The following is a 17,489-nucleotide window of genomic DNA, read 5'->3' as shown; positions in this document are numbered from 1 at the left end:
ATGAAAAGATACAGATCGTGGAACAAGATTGAGAAAACGTTGCGTATTACGGCGATTCGCACAAAATAATCCGTTCTTACGATTTGGTAATTTGCTGAGTACACGATTTGAGGAAGTGCAAATCGATAGACGAACATTTTTCCGGTCTTTTTGGGGAGCAACTGCATTCTATGAACATAACAGTCAATCTTACATATCTCTTCTCTGGCAACTAGGCAGTATCACAGAGCAAGCAACATATTAGGCTGTCAAAAAAGTCCTGCGGTATTTCTTTTTAATTTTCATTTGTTCATAAAATTAGTTACAATCATCTGTTTTAAGTCAAATATGCGCCGTTTTGTTCGATGACTTGTTCCCAACGAGATGCCAACTTCATAATACCCCTGTTATAGAAGCTCGCTTCCTTATTGGCAAAAAACTCGGATAGCCAGTTTTCACAGGCCTCTTTTGTGGCTATTTTCTGACTACCTAGCTCGTTCGCCATGGACAAAAACAGGTGGTAGCCACTTGGTGCAATGTCCGGACTATACGGCGGATGCAAAAGAACCTCCCATCCGAGCTACCGGAGCTTCTGTCGCGTCACCAAAGAAGTGTGTGGCCTGGCGTTGTCCTGATGGAAGACAATGCGGCCTCTGTTTATCAAAGATGTTTATCTTCTTCATGAGTGCTACCTTCAAGCGGTTCAGTTGTTGGCAGTACAGGTCCGAATTGAGCGTTTGGCCATAGGGAAGCAGCTCATAATAGATTATTCCTTGACAATCCCACCAAACACACAGCAGAACCTTCCTGGCCGTTAATGAGGGTTTGGCCACCGTCTGAGCCGCTTCAGCGGGCTTCGACCACGATCGTTTGCGCTTCACGTTGTCGTAAGTGACCCACTTTTCATCGCCAGTCACCATCCGCTTCAGAAACGGGTCGATTTTGTTGCGATTCAGCAGCGATTCACATGCGTCGATACGGTCAAAGATGTTTTTTTGCGTCAACGTGTGTGGCACCCATGCATCGAGCATCTTTGTGAATCCAAGCTTCTTCAAATGGTTAATAACGGTATGATGACTTATCCCCAGCTCTCGGCCGATGCTACGGCTGCTACTATGCCGGTCTTTCTCGGCTAATTCAGCGATTTTGTCGCAATTTTCGACGACAGGCCTTCCGGAGCGTGGCGCATCTTCGACGACCTCTACACCAGAACGAAAACGTTGAAACCATCGTTGTGCGGTGGAAATGGAAACTGTATCGGGTCCATAAACTGCACAAATTTTATTGGCAGCTTGAGATGCATTTTTGCCTTTGTCATAGTAGTACTGTAAAATATGTCGGATTTTCTCTTTATTTTGCTCCATATTTGCGACACTATAACTCACGAACGACTTAACCAAACAAAACACTGTCAAGGACTATATTATAGCGCGCAAAAATACCTTTCCAACAATCTATAGTATGACTCGATACAATGAATACAACTAGAACTACGCGCTTACAACGACACCTCGCGGAAATACCGTAGGACTTTTTTGACAGCCTAATATAAAGACAGTCCCCCGGATGGATCTTGCAATCGACGATGGGACAAAACAGTTGGGCAATTTCTTTACTACAGTCGGCCACATTTTGTGATTGCAAATATGAGTGAGAGTGTACCTATTTATTGCATATATGTTTATAAGATTAGGGTGGAAAACAAGTGCGAAATGTAAATTCGCTCCACGGAATAAACTATTCCCGGTTGAGGACAGGTTTCGCCATAACCATCATATTTTCGATTTCGGTGTGGATGCAACGATGACGGTTGAAGACTGGAGCGTATTGGGTATGCAAAAAAGGATTTCACTCTCTGGAGGGTGCCGATCTGGGTGCCGTTTTGCAACGACAGACAATGATGATCATTGTACGGGGGAGAATTTTCATGTGGAGCATCCAGACAAGAATGGAAATTGATGCAATGTGTCTTCTTGCTACATCGACTCGAAAGGATTTTACTACGACGAGAGATAATGCTACATTTATGTGTAGATTTTATTGAATGACGTGACAAGTGTACTTTTTCACAGCTGTTGTTTGAAGAGATGTACCGATCTGACCAGTCGATTAGTGATTGTCGGAATATGTTGTGTGGTAATAAGATTAAAGACTCGTATTGTTCGATCTTTTCAACTCATACCGTAGAATGTAGATAATAACATATATTGTGGAGGCGATCTGGCGTAGTGGTAACATCCGTACCTCTCACGTTAAAGGTGACGAGTTCAATTCTCACTCCCGACATTCTTCTAATTTTTGCACGGTGGATATTCGACTTCAGCGTTGATGTTTCTGATTCACCGAGCTTTACGTACGATATTTTGCATTTTGATTGTCGTAGTGAATAAATTCCCCGGTAACGAGCCCCCAGGCTCAACCCTGATGTGCAGCTTCCAGTGGCCATTACTATGAATGAAATATTATAAGTCCTTCGACAACATTTTATTTATTTATTTATTTTATTTTATTTAATCCATCTGACATCAAATTGTCTTAATGGACCTACTCAAGTCAGTATCAAATACACGTATTGCGAATGTCAACTTATTCAAAAATAATCATTTAATCTAATCCGAAGCGCATTGCTAGCGAGATTAAAGTCAAAGAAGTGAAAAATCCTATTGAATGTAGCAGACATAAACTCCAACTCATGCTGGCCATACAAACTATTCCGGAAATCGAGCCTAAGGAAATCACGATGACGTAGGGTGCGTTCTGGAGCATAAAAGTTTAGATTCGCTAACATGAAAGGGGAGTCAATCTCGTTCCTCAGCAGCTTCGCAACAAACATGGCTTGTGCTGCAGATCGCCTATTTTCCAGGTTATCAATTCGCAGCAGGTTACAGCGTTCCTCGTACGGAGGAAATTCCGTTGGGTTCCGCCATGGAAGATTCCTCAAAGCACGACGTACGAACTTTCTTTGTACAGATTCAATGCGCGCTTTCCAAATGCTGGGGAAAGGGCACCATACGACAGAAGCAAATTCCAGGATAGAACGAACCAGCGCGCAGTATAGAGATTTCAAACTAAGCGGGTTCTTAAATCCATTGGTGACCTTCAAAACAAAACCGAGCTGCTTGTTTGCCATCTCCAGGTGTCATTGTAGTGGTAGATGAAAGTGAACTGCTTGTCAAGCATTACCCAAGTCGTGAATTCGTTGAACCCGCTCGATGGTTTTGCCGGATAACATGTAGGATAAATTGATAGGATTCCGCTTTCTGGTAATAACTTGGCATTTCTCGACGCTCAACACCATATAATTTCGTACACACCACGTCTCAAAAATGTTCAGCAAGCTAAGAAGATGATGACAATCATTTATGTCTTCGACATTAACGTAGACCTTAGAATCATCAGCATAGAAGAGTCTCGTTCCACGTGGCAGGATGAAGGACACGTCGTTTATAAACAATGCGAAAAGTAATGGGCCCAAATTGCTCCTCTGAGGCACTCCAGATATGTTTGTGAACGACTCGGACTCAGGTGACGCTATTCTCACACACAAAGCTCGATTCTTCAGGTATGACTCGAATCACTCGACAAAACCAAGAGCTACGCCACATTTCACTAGTTTTTGGAGAAGGATTTGATGATCAACCCGGTCAAAGCTTTTTTTTTTCCCCTGTTGGATGTGAACCACTGCGTCCATTATTCTGAACTATTGTGGTATATCCCATTTTTTTTGTACTCCGCTTCAAGCTTACCTACTGCTTATTGATGAAGTAGTAGACTGAAAGCTATAGCGAGATAGGTGCCAATCAGGAATACTCTGTTTGATAAATTTTATAATCCTGATTGGCGACGCAGACCAAATTTCCTTGGGCTCCAGAATAGCCTTATCAAGGTATTTACGTCTAGCTAGAGCTCCACAATTACAGAGCAAATGTTCCGAGGTTTCGCTTTCGGTATTACAAAAACGACAAATATCATCTTGCACTAAACCTATGTTTTTGAGATGGTATTTGCTCGGACAGTGTCCTGTTATAAGGCCTGTGATTGTGCCTAAGTCTTTCTTATTAAGACTCAGCAATTGTTGAGTAATTTTAATACTCGGCGTGATAAATTTTTTTGACTGGTTAAGTTGTACCGCCAACCAGTTGGCTAACACTTCCAGGTCTTCCCAGTTCTTCAGCTCACCTTTCAACACACAGTCAGATATTCCACAGAATGGTTCTGGACCAGTGAAAGGTGAGCTTGAGCCGTTCCTGGCAAGTTCATCTGCTCGCTCGTTTCCCTCTATTCCACAATGACCAGGAATCCAGTACAGTTGTACCGAACTTATCCGACTTAGTTGCCGTAAGAGGAGAATGCATTCCCAGACAATTTTTGAGGAGCATTTAAAAGCATTTAGAGCTTTAAGTGCCGCTTGACTGTCTGAGAATATGCAGATGTTAGCATGTCTATATTTTCTTTTAAGGCAGACATTTGAGCATTCTATTATCGCAGCTATTTCTGCTTGAAAAACTGTTGGCCAGTTTCCCATAGCTACAGAGATTTTTGTTCTGGGACCATACACTCCAGCACCTGTTCTGATTGCTATTTTTGACCCATCAGTGTAGAACATGATTGAACCATTACGAACACTGGGACCGCCTTCATCCCATATTGAACGAGAAGGTTCGATTACACTGTATGGAATGTCGTAGTTAGTCCTAGGTTCCATCCAATCACTGTTCATCTCTGAGGATGGTCCTACGGGTAAGAGATTCAGGATGCTCAAGTGACCAATTTTGTCTCCGTCTAGTATTCCGGTCAAAGCTGCCTTCAAGTCCAAGTATACGGCATCCACTTGGTTACCAGCATCCATGGTGCGAATACAACGCGATGAGAACTCAACTAGATTGATGCTCACGGATCTTTGTGGGTAGAAACAATGCTGATTCGTTGAGATGTACTGCTTGCAACTGACAAAAAGCGATTCATTTATAATGATCCCAAACAGCTTCGAGCAGGCGCAAAGTGAAGTAATGCCGCGATAATTTTTAGCATCTCGTTTATCTCCTTTCTTGTGGATGGGGAATAGGTACGATTTTTTCCAGCTCGAGGCAAACACACGTTGCTGCAGGGATCGATTAAAAAATTTTGTCAGCGGAGAGGCCAGTGCAGAACTGCATTTTTTCAACACTGCAGGTGGAATTCCATCCGGGCCTGGAGCATTCGAGAATTTAAGCTTTTGAATTGCTTTGACTACATTCTGTTCAGAGATTTCGAACATTTCAACGCTATATACATCACGAGGAGCATCCTGGACAGCTAATCTCACCTGTTCAGGTTGAGCTGTATAACCGTTGAAAGCGTGTTTGAACTGTCGTGCAAATAGTTCGCACTGTTTCCACTGATCGAGTCAGCAGAAAGTACATCAAGATACAAAAATCCATTGTATCTCCTGTACTTATTGAACCGATTGAACTGCAGCTTCGAGTGTTGAGAACGTTGACTGCAGTAGGAACGTAGAGCAGCAGATCGACGACGTTTCAGCAAGCGTAAACGGTTGTTTGACCATGGCGGTTTACACGGAGGAGACTTCAAAGGAACGTTTGCTGTAATCGCCTGAAGTACAGCTTTGGAGAAGAATCCAACGGCTCTATCAGTATCTTGAACCGTGTCCAGGGTATTCCAGTCGACCACAAGTAATGCTGCACACAAATGCTCAAAGTTGGCCCGTTTGAAATCGAAACCAGGATCGTTACGTTCTGTTCGTATGTTACAGCCATTGGATATGCAACGATTAGCTCAAATGGAGGGTGACGAGGATCAATCCTGGAGAGCGCTTCAATAGAATCGCTAATCTGCTAACCAGGTAGCACGATGTCGTTTACGAGGAAAAGATCAAGAGTCCTGTTCTCTGAATTCTCCAAGCTGTTAACTTGGGACAAGCCGTGGAAGCAGAAACCATCCAGAAATGAGCAGATGGAAGCACACGGTCGATAGCGATCCAGATCAACTGACGCGTAGCCATCCTCGTTAACAGCCCAGTGCACATCACAGAGATTATAATCACCAAACTGTAGTACAATGTCGTTAGGAGAGAGATTCGAACGGATTGCGCCAGTTGAATCAATGTGTTTGCGAATAGCAGAGATGCCATTCTTTCTTTCGAACATTAAATGTGTATTTCAATAGAAAAACCGGTTCCATATTTAATACTTGGTATATTACCGACACAGAGCGCATTGCAAAAGCGCTCTTTTGAAGCATTGTACCGGCTGCAACTGGTTTACTAATTCGTATATTCATTTTAACATTTTGCAAACAATTTCTCGATGGTACAATGCCTCTGTCCCTCTGTCTTTCACATTATTTGGAAAGATGTCTAAAAGTCGATCAACTAATATTATTTTCAACTACAACCACCAAACAATAGTTATTCAAACTCAACGTTCCTAAACTTTCGGTAGATCTCCATTATCATCATCCTGAATGTCAAAATGAACGTTTCGGATACATTTTGTTTACAAAAATTAGTTGAATTTTGAATTATGAATCATGCTGAGCTGTAAACATCCATGAAAAAAAGGAACCTCGGTTCCGGTGCACTTTTCTCTACAATAGAAAATAAACCTTCGTTTGTTTGAAATATCAACATGCTCAATGCAGTTGAAATAATTGTTTTGTATATTTTTTATGCATTTTGCGTTCAACAGTTGACATAAATGACATAAATTTTGACATTTAATTGCCAAAACTCTATTGGATAGGAGGGATTACGTAACTAATTGATGTAAGTGTAGCAAATATTTTAAAATTTATCCGTCCGCTGGGACGACATAACGATAATCTTTCCGATAACCGTCATCCGTCAAATCCATATTTTATGCCCCATTGCAACAAAAAAAAAACAAAAACAAATCGGAATCAAACAAAAGAAACAGTACAATGCCTACAGTTCGATCTCACAAAACAATTTTCAGTCCTGTTTCAATGTTTTTATCATTCCCTCGAAAAAATATTTTCTGGTTTCTTTTTCATTCAATTATATATTTTTCTTTAAATAAATACCAATAACGCCTGAAAATACACAATAGCAATATCACAGAGCCACACACAGTCTGTGATATTGAGACACTGCCGTTCTACGCATAGTTGTCCCATGTTCCAAAATCAGCAACTGAGAAAAACGCAATCAAAGAGTTCCCCTCAATTGAATCAATCAAGCTTGATTACGTTTCAAAAATACATGGTGGAACAGTTATGCCTAGAATAACAACATGGGACAATTGAACTTGATGTTGTTTTTTTTTTAAATATTGGGAGCAAACAATATTTTTTTTGGGTTCCGAAAGATTATGCATTAACCCTTTCATTACGGCAGTGTGCTCCGCCGAAGTGCTACCCCTGTACGGAGCACTGTGCAGAAAAGTATGCACATCGCGCTGGTGTAATCGAAGAGCAGTATGAATTTCATGCAGTCTAAAGACAACGCTCGTACACACAGCTCGTCGCGCGGGTGTCGTCTGTAGACGACGCTCGTAACGAAAGGGTTAAAACATCTTTTTATGAAGAAAAGTGAAAATGGTCAAAAAGTAACATGGGACAACTATGCGTAGAACGGCAGTATAGGCGAGTTAATTTACTCTCAATGCTTTTGTATTTATCGGATAAAAATCATAGGGAAATCTCATGTATGTGTTTAGTTCAATTTACATACAGTAGAACCCCCATATTATCGGATAACGAAAATCGCGGATAATGCAATAAAGTACTAAAAATGAGGTACAAACACGAAAAAAATATATTTCGGCATGAAAATTATATTTTGTCAATACAAAATACAAAAAGGCACGTATCAGCCGCGTAAAAATTCAATATTCTAATTGATGTGACTTTTCACGAAATAAGTTTGTATTGTATCACTAATTAGTAGCTGAGAAATAATAGGAGATACAGATATCATGATTGTAGCATGCATAGAAAAATCGGTTAGTCAATTGTTAGGATATGATTTTAAACTAATAATTCACTGTTTGTAAGATTTTTAGACGGATTTTGAAAATTACCCGGTTTATTTCTACGCGGATTTTGGAATTTACACGTTTTTTTGCGCGGATTTTGAAATTTACGCGGTTTTCTTTTCGTATCCCCCGCGTAAAACGCGACTCCAGTGTAATTGAAACGTGATATTTTCGAAACAGATTCTTCTTCTAATGAAACAAATGTTTTTTCTTCTATATATATGATTTCTACATTATCAAACATATTATCACATGTTCCAAAAAAAAATCGGTACAAGATTATTTGTTACTTTGACGAAAAAAAATTATTCAAATTTGTTTGCATTGTTTTCAAAAAAGTTTTCAAAACTGCCTTTCGATTTGCGATGCGATCATTATTTATTGAACGAATAATCATCAAAGACGAAGGGAACGTTTTCTATTTAAACACAAATAATGAAAAAATCGGCAAGTACTTTTCGGGCAACCCAATATGTTCTGATATTATTGGATAAAAACAGACAAGCTTTCGAAACTAACTCATTTTGAACTCATTCACGAAGTAGTTGCTGTTCCATCCAGCATATCCACATTATTATCAATGGCAATTTATGGGTATCAGAAACATGAGGAAAAGCTATAAAAGTTATCCGATTTTGTCAGTTTTAATCAGTTCCACACATTATCAAAATCTGGTGTATTGAAAGAAAACAGCATGAATCAATTTCGTAAAGCCTGCATTCAGGCACTTTCATTACTGTCAACAATTTCAGGTGATTATCACGAACGTTAGGTTGGTTTTCATCGCTTGCAGTGAATGATTATTGAAAACGTGTTTGATTTCCATATTTAGAAGAAAAAAAAAGCTATTTGTGGCCAATCAGCAGTAGATTCATAAAACAAAGCAAGAGTTATAATGTACATTCCGTTGCCGAAGTCGCCAAAAACAAGAATTTTGTGTGATAAAGGGCCATCCTTTACCATTAATCGATTTTACTCTCAATTGGTTAATGTTGAATTTTAACCTTTGATTTTCACTAACACGCAATGGTCTTCAATTTCGACGTTACGAATATCATGACAAAAATGAATATGCAAATGGAAAATGAACTTCATGGCAAGCTGAGGTTGATGTTCATTCTACTGGTGTTCATTGATAGCGTTGTTTCATATTTATCGAAACTCGCTTGAGCAGTAGGTTATCAATACAAGGTAGACTGAAATTTACAGTATTTGAATGTCGTGAACGTGAATAACTCCGGCACTTGTTTTAATTCCTACAATACTTTGTTATTTTTCTTTCAAATGTATTAATAAAATGTTTTAATGCTTTGGAAAACAAACCAAATTCCTCACAATAGTACACCTGGTCAAGTTTTGAATTGAGTTTTTCTAACTGTTCAGAAAACTATAATCTCCAAATGGTCGCCCTAGAAAAGCCGTTTGTTATATGAACTGAACTGAACTTCAAACGAACTGTAGAGATGTAGTGGTATAAAGAATCCGGAACTATCAATTAATAATAATTTCTATTTTCCATATTTGAAAAAAAAACAGATAGATTTCCCAACATCAACACGAAAAACTCAAGGCTGCGTGTCCGCTACTGAGCGAATGATCGTGAGCTCTAAACTCAGGGTTCTTAATCGACCATCTTTGTGTGTGTGTCTAGCTACTACGTCCACGCAACAATCATCAAGTGACCGTGAACCAGCCTCTCTCCATTCACACACGCTCTGCTGTTTGAAGCAAGAAACATCGGTAATTGGTTCTATTAATAACACAAAAAGGGAAGCCTCATATCAACTGTCCCGCTTCGTAAGCTGCAACTGTGAGCAGTAAAACAATAGAAATACTCTTACACCGAATAGGCGACATTGTGCAATTTACTACTTGTTATCGATAAGATAAAAAAAAATTACACGAATAAATCCGGCTGTGTTTCAGCTGAAGTGCTAATGAGCCTAAGTAAAATTGAACAGTTGGGATACAAAAGAAACATGGAAAACTCGGAATTCTCTGGTTTTCTTGTATCGATGTTCATAAATATCAAACCATTAGTACTTCTTGATTTGACAGGCGTGAGTGTACCTTTTAGAACCTCTCAATCTGCAGCCAGTTTGGTTCTTTCATTGCAAAATTGTCGACATACCAACGTGCTCAATATTATATCGATGATAAAATCTGTATCGATGTTTAACTCTTTAGTCTGGCTCTCGTTGAAACTATTACTGGGGGAAGAGAAGATGCTTTTTCCTCAAAAGTCGCAAATTGTATGTAAACATATGTTTCTCATTATGTTTTTATTCGGAATGCTGTATGTTATCATTTAATTCGTGCAATTTTTCATATTTTCTGTTGAGTATCAATCTAGGTTTCATTAAAGATCATGTTAAATAATAGTGCAATCAGAAAAATGTCCTGTAACGACATTTTCAATTTAGAATATTATTTGTTTTCCCAATTCACGAATTGTCTCAGCTCCCTCCGAATTTATTTTCTGATAATCAGAAACTATATAAATATTACATATGAATTGAAAAACATGCATTAAATTGAAAATTTACAGCTTTGCCGGAAATATAATTTAATTTCAATGATGATTTTTCTGATTTGCTAATTTGAAACTCAAAATCGTAAAGCGTACATTAACAAAATAAACCACGCGTTACAAGAATTTTGCTTGTAAATGAAAATATCGTTACCTTTTTTAGTTTTCTTCAAGCGTTCTGGTTATATTCATTCATTCCGTCCAGCGCAATCTGCTTTTCACATGTATTTAGTTCAGCTAAACCTCATTCGTTCCCAAACAGTTCGCTAGCAGTCCGTTTGGCATCAGTTCGTATGACGAACTAGCTTTTTCTGAAAAAGGACGACCGTTCGTTCACTGTTTTTGGGGAACTTGTTTCTTTCGTACCATTCGCAATCAGTTTACCCATCTCTACCATGGAGACTAATGCCTGATGTGTATGCAAACATGTTGTTTGTTACTCTTCCCCCACAGAGCAAGCGGCGAGCATACCTCACTTATTCGATAAATTGTTTACTTGTTTTAGTATCTTCACTATTTGTGTTCATATCTAAAAAAATGCTGAATAAATTTCCTACCTATATAGTATAACATATATCGCAATAACGATTTTGCGTAATATGAAATTGAAATCCCTCAATTTTTCGTTGCATTTTTGCTACAGTGACTTCCCTATAAAGAAATCAAACACGTAGCCCTGCGTCAAAATGTCCTTGAAACTATCCATTGTAAAGACCACAAACTTTTCGTCACATACAATAACCTAATATTTCAAATGCCGAACTTCTTTTTAAAATTAATGCATCGCTGAATATAAACGACACAGGTACTCTAAATTAGGTGCAAAGTTCTTGCTTTTTTCACTTTTTTCATACCTCTACACTGACTGTATTTTCCTTTTTTATTAAAAAAAGTACACGATTCCAGCCCTTCTGGTTATCTGAAACCAAAAAAATCGAACAGATTCTGAATCAGTAAAGATGCCGCTATCGCAAGTCAAAAACATGTTTTTTGGCAAAATGGCGGCCGTTTGAAAAACAAAATGCGATTTAAAACGTTCTTTTTTTTATGTTACCCGATTTTTTTAAAATAGTAAAATAAAAAAAAATGGTTTTTTTAAAGATTTATGCGATAGAAAGATGCCTGCAGATTGTATCCATATCAATTCGACATGAATCGGTTCAGTAGAACTTGACATATCGTGCACGCCAATAAAAAAAATTAGTTTGGAGAAAAAACGCGTTTGAAGTTCATTGTTATGGTCGTATCAGGTTAGATACTGCATCGCTAAAATTTCTATAGCTCGGTAAATAAAAAGATTTTCGAAAAGTCTTTTCTAGGGTATATTCTTGAATGAATAAACTTCAGAAATATGACGAAAAACATATTTTAATTTTTTTCAAATTTCCAGATACTGCCTCAAAGCTTTTGTAGGCAAAAACCATATTTTTGTAACTAAACGAATGCCGTATCATGATAGCCCAACCATTTAGCTGTCATTTGCTTCATAGGACTCTCAAGCCTTCTCTCTATAAAAATATGTTTGTTAGAATAAAAAATCGTCCTTACGTCCTTGAGTGTTAATATTTTGAGAAATAATAATCGCACAGTGGACAGTTTTGAAAACTTGAAAATTTTTTGTAGAAGTTCGAAATATTGTTTTGAGAAAAAAAGTTTTTTTTCTAATGTTTTACATTAACAATCCAAAATCTTCGCGAAATTTCATATTGATACGTTCGGCCGTTTTTATTTCCCGATCAATCATTGTTTTGATCATATTAGAAGAGCACTCCATTGCAGCATATCAGAGCAAAAATATATGACCAAGACAATTCAAAGCTTGTAGAAACTTTCAGTTTTGAAATGATGTAAATGAATCATCTCATGGGTTTTACTGTTGAAAACTGAATTACAGTCTTTCAAAAATCACTGAAAGATCCTGATGCTGCTTTTTCCGTAATCCTGAATCGATTCGATTTCTTGTGTGACCTGTTGGCATTGGACATATAATATATTTATACGCAAAAAAAGTTCTACCGAGTGTATCTCAATATATATCTAACCGAATTTGCGAAGTATTCCTGCGTAACAGTGGCACATTAATTTGATTGAAAATCTAAAAAATCTTTCGTGGCTTTCAACATTATTCAACATTATTAGTTTACACTCTCAGGTGTCTATCGAAGAATTTTGACTCGCTAAAAATGAGATTGTATTGATGATTGGGATTGTTTTCTATTCCACGAAAAATTGAAACATATACCCGACTGACGCATATTAACAAGGATCTGCTACAAACCAGCGTGAGTTACGGTATGAGTATCTAGCCGATACGGTGAAATAACAATCTACGGTACAACACTACTACAGATCGTAAACCGCATTTCCGATAGATCCCCAAGGAAATGTGAAATAGACGGAAAAAAAATCTGTTCGCACAGAAGGAAAAGTCCAGAAGACATATTCCGAACAAACAAGGTTAAAAAGAAAAAGGGGATACAAATAGGATAAATGTACACATGTTCAATTTAAAAATTGTCGTTCCGCTAGAATGTCTCCTCTTCCGTAGCTCCCGCTGTTATTTTTTCTTCCTTCGCCCACACCCACACTAGCTTACCAGCTTTCTCATTCTCTATCATTGATAACGAGAGTGCTTGTCGTTGACAACAATGGTGCAAACATAAGGACGTGAGCGGTCGACCAAAACCTCCCCAGAAAATTCATCCTCATGAGAACGAACGAGGGGGTGAGATGAGGAGGAGGAGTAACAGGATAAACTGAACAATGGTCCTCGTTTCTGACAAATCCTTACAACCATATCGTCAGGTGCTGCGCGACGAAGACGAGGGGCTTGTTGTGTATCGTTCCATTTCCCCTGCGCTATGCAACGGATCAATTTCTCCAAGCTTCGAGAGTATCCCTGGCTAGCTCGGTTTCAACGGAGCCCGAAGGGAAGCGAAGGAAACATTCGTCCTTCCGGCTATCGGATAATCAGCAATCGTTCTCGTCCTGTGTGTTCGGTCGGAACTTGCTTGTTGGAGTCAACGTACGACGAGAGCACGACGAATATAGGTTCAGGTTGAAACTGAGTGTTCACTGTTTGTTTTATCGTTTCCTTAATTGTCTCATGTTGTTGGAGGAAAAATAGGACACAATTCTCGAAAGGCTCCGCGCTCTCATTCGGAAGGACGAACGCTCTTTTTTGGGGGGAAGAGCGGCGGCATAGGGGGAGGAATTGGAGAATACTCAAAGTGTACTCCTCAGTCCTACCATTCCTACTCAGGGACGTAATGAGGAGAAGAAAATTGGAGGAAAAACTGTAAAGGTTTCCTTTGAACACTGCACGGCCGGCTACCATGAACGCAGTGTGCGCTGCCAGACACACAGCACAGACACCGAGAGAGAGAGCGAGAAAGAGAGCAACAAATGTTTTCCCCACCTTATCTTCGAAAAAAAGGCGGAGCTTATGGTGTGTTCTTTTTTCTCTCCTATTTTATCTACACGGCATTCCGTTGTTTCCTGCCCCTACTTCGAACAGTTTATCATAAAAAGGCGTGTTCTTGCACTATGTAAAAGTTTACGATTGGTCCGTTCGAGACGCCCTCTTGCCATTATCGTCTACATACGGACCGGTTTTGGTGGTACGACCCCCTGGTCACATACAAACAGACCGGAGACCAGTTTTTCGATATTGTAATTCAGTTACTGCTAAAACGTGAACAAGTGCGCATCGTTGCTACGCAGAGGAAGCGAGATTTTCGTCGTCGTCGTTGTCGTTGTTGTTGTTGTTGTCGTTAGAGTTTTCGTCGTCGTGTCGTTCGGCACGGCACGGAATTGTTTTGATTCTTCTTACGGTGCTGCGGCGATTCCGGCAATGCTGGCAGCCGGGAAAAGCGTCGCGCGTGTGTAATCGACGACACAGCGGAAAACCGTTGACAAGAGGTATACGCGTGCATACCAAAAATGCTGTGAGTGAGTGAGCTAGCGAGAGAGAGCGAGAGAGAGAGAGTGGGTGGAAAAACGAAAAAAAAAGAAACATCATAGTGAGCCACGAGTAGCAGTAGTGAGTGAAATGAATAATACACAACGAGCGGCACTGTGTTCTTCTTTTTTCTATTTCGTGCGCTCAGTGGATTACTAGATTTGCGCTCGTGAAAACTCGAAACACTCAAATGCTCGCGACTTTGGCGCCGAACCCAGTGAAAAGCAGAAGTGCAGTGTGCTGATATTTTCAGTTATTTACGTTTGCGTTTTTTTTTTGTTTCATCGCATCCGAGAATCCGCTTTTGTTTGTTGTGTTCCACGTACAGGAGTATACACACATAGCAGGAGCAGAAAAGATTCGTTTTTTTTTTGTTTTGGGTTGTTGTGTTCGGAGGAACATATTCGAACAAGCAGCAGTAGCGTTGTAAGGACATGAATGACAATTATTATTGATGCCGCAATAAAACATTTCCCATTTCCGAACCAACACATTGTTTTGCGTATGTCTGAAATGAAAAACTGATCGTTTGTGAAGTAGTTTATGGGATGCCAACGTGAGAAACCGTACCGTGTTTTGAGCAGTGAGTGGTTTCAAACTAAAATCCCGATTTCTGGATATTAGGAAAGTGACTGAAGATTAGAGAGAAGCAACAGGCATGAAGACCATGTCGATTCCTATAAGAATCCGTAAAGGCAACAGCAACACCTCGTAATGCAAGGATCCTTCCAAAAGCGCTGGATGTGTACAATCGCAGTATGAATTTGAAGAGTTTTCCACGTTAACCGCGTTTTGAGTTCGATTTTAAATTACCGGTACTCGGTTACAAACAACTATTGTGGGAACAAAATCGTGCCTCTCACATGTGACGAAAAGTGAATAGTGTGTGAGAAGTTTTCGGCACATGTTTCAAAACGACACCGCGGCGGCAGGATTCGGTGTAACAATCTGGCCATAGGAACAGCTCCGCCGTTCACCGCGAGTGGTGGGGGTGCAAACGGACAAACGAAATCCCAGCAGCGGACAAAGTGTGATAATATGGCCGCATATGCTCAATTTGGTTACACATATCCGTCGGCAAGTCAGGTAAGATCGCGCGGCGCTAGTGCAAAAACTGTTATCCCTGGATCAGGTTAATTGTTAATTGTTGCGAAAATATACCGGAGCTTTTGGTTTTCCTATTTTTTTTAAATTGAAGAGAGAATTCGCTCTTAGAGAATTTACTTAGAGCAATGCACTAAACTAATCACAGTAATCCACGACATACAGTCAACTCTCCTTTACTCGATGAATTTCATGGCACCTTTGATTGATTTTACAAGTTTTCTTCTCTCCATAACTCGATACCTCCCTAACTCGATGGTTCCTTGGATATCGAATTAGGGAAAGTTGGCTGAGACACGGATTTAGCTGTGTGAGATTCTTCACTATTGTGACTTCAGACCTTTTGATGGATGTTTCAATTTTTCCTACGTCATTTCCAATATTTACAATGACTTCAATGACTTCAATGACTGACAAACTATGTCAGCACAGTAAATTTATCAGACCATAATACAAAAAATTTGCACCGAATGTGATAGCGAAAATTTCAAAAATTAACTTGGTATAACTGGCAATGTTTATTCGGATCAAAACCGTTTTATTTATGAACGTTTTTTACGATTATATCACGCTCAAAAAAATATTCGCATGATATGATTGAAACGTGATATAGTCGAAACAGATCTTTTTGTCTAAGAAAAACATTGGTTTTCTTCTCCATCTTTTGTGCAACATGCAATATGTATTGAAAAACATTTATCGGGTATTTTCCGATAAAAAAATTCCACCCGACTTGCACTGTGCTACGCGTATTCTAGATCTCGACACTCAGAATATATTCAAAGCCGTAAGAAATGTTATTGCCATTCAAGAATAAGCACGTAATACAACAAATCATAACAAAATATTAAATAACATATTGACAATCTTGTCACAGACCTTTTCTCATAGCAATTTTTCGTATTTTTCTCCAACAGCAGTGTATGATCTAAAAAAACTGCTTTGTTACTGATTTTTGACTGTCGTGTAAATTGACTCCTGTTAATGTGGAAAGATCAAATATTTCATAATAACGTTTTTCGGATAACACCTATATTCATCAATATTTTCTTTAACTTCATTTTTCTTAAATCCAGTATCTTCATTTCTTTCTGATTGTCTATTCTCTATACTGATACTGACACTGAGAAGTATTATTTCTGTTTCGAGTTCCGGTACCACTATCTAAGGATCAGGACTCATAAACAAGGTTTACAGAAAAATGTTGTATGCTTAAGGGGGGAAACCTCTCTGGAAGGTCGGAAAATTATTGAATTTCCGTGGATTTTTTTCGGATGTAACGAATAAAGTGAAGTGTTCGTGTATTTTGGTTATCGTTTAAGGTATATTTGAAGATGTACTTTCTATTTTTCGTGTGCACGAATAATGATTATGACGCTGTTGACAGCTGGATGCGTAGATGCTGTCTGAAAATCGGTACCTTGCTGGTGGTATCGGTTCTGAAGCAACGGGGTATCGTGGAACAAATTTCAATGAATATTTTTAAACTTTAGGACAATACCTAAAGCGGCCATTTTTGTTTAAATTTCAATTTTTTTCCATGAAAAATCACTAAAAAGCTATTTTTGAAAAATCGAAAAAAAGAGATATCAAAAAACAGCTTAACGTCTTAGATAATTCATTTTTACATGCTGATAAAAAAATTTCAGCCAAATCGGTCGAGTAGATCCTGAGATATCGATACCACATGGTTTAGAGAAAAATGCGTTTTAAAATTCGTACAGCAATACTATATCCATTGAGGTGACTTCTTACTTTTGGTTGTAGCTTTCTAAAGAAATCAAATATCGAAAAATTCTTCTAGGACAACATTTCTGAGGTCATAAGATTCCCAAAAATGCAAAAAATAATAATTTTTTTTTCGATTTTCCAGACCGGGGTCCCCCCTTAAACTAAATGATTGTTTTTCGCCTTTGGCCTC

The 17,489-nt window shown here is 38.8% G+C and overlaps 1 protein-coding gene across 2 annotated transcripts in view; it reads left to right on the top strand.

Annotated features, from left to right (window-relative positions):
* The window catches only part of LOC129767703 (homeobox protein araucan-like), a 216,534-nt gene that overhangs the window by 90,989 nt on the left and 108,056 nt on the right, over nucleotides 1-17,489 (top strand). The window contains exon 1 of one of the 2 annotated variants that reach the window (XM_055768862.1): nucleotides 14,177-15,550. The exons of the other annotated variant lie outside the window; for it this stretch is intronic. Within the exon in view, the coding sequence (XP_055624837.1) occupies nucleotides 15,503-15,550 (48 nt within the window). The 5' untranslated portion in view covers nucleotides 14,177-15,502. Of the gene's footprint in view, nucleotides 1-14,176; nucleotides 15,551-17,489 lie in introns of those variants that run through there. 2 annotated transcript variants of the gene reach the window in all.

This window comes from Toxorhynchites rutilus, chromosome 2 (genome assembly GCF_029784135.1).
Source record: "Toxorhynchites rutilus septentrionalis strain SRP chromosome 2, ASM2978413v1, whole genome shotgun sequence".
Lineage (NCBI taxonomy): Eukaryota > Metazoa > Arthropoda > Insecta > Diptera > Culicidae > Toxorhynchites > Toxorhynchites rutilus.
The sequence above is the reverse complement of the archived record's forward strand: the minus strand, read 5'-3'. Positions and strand labels throughout refer to the sequence as shown.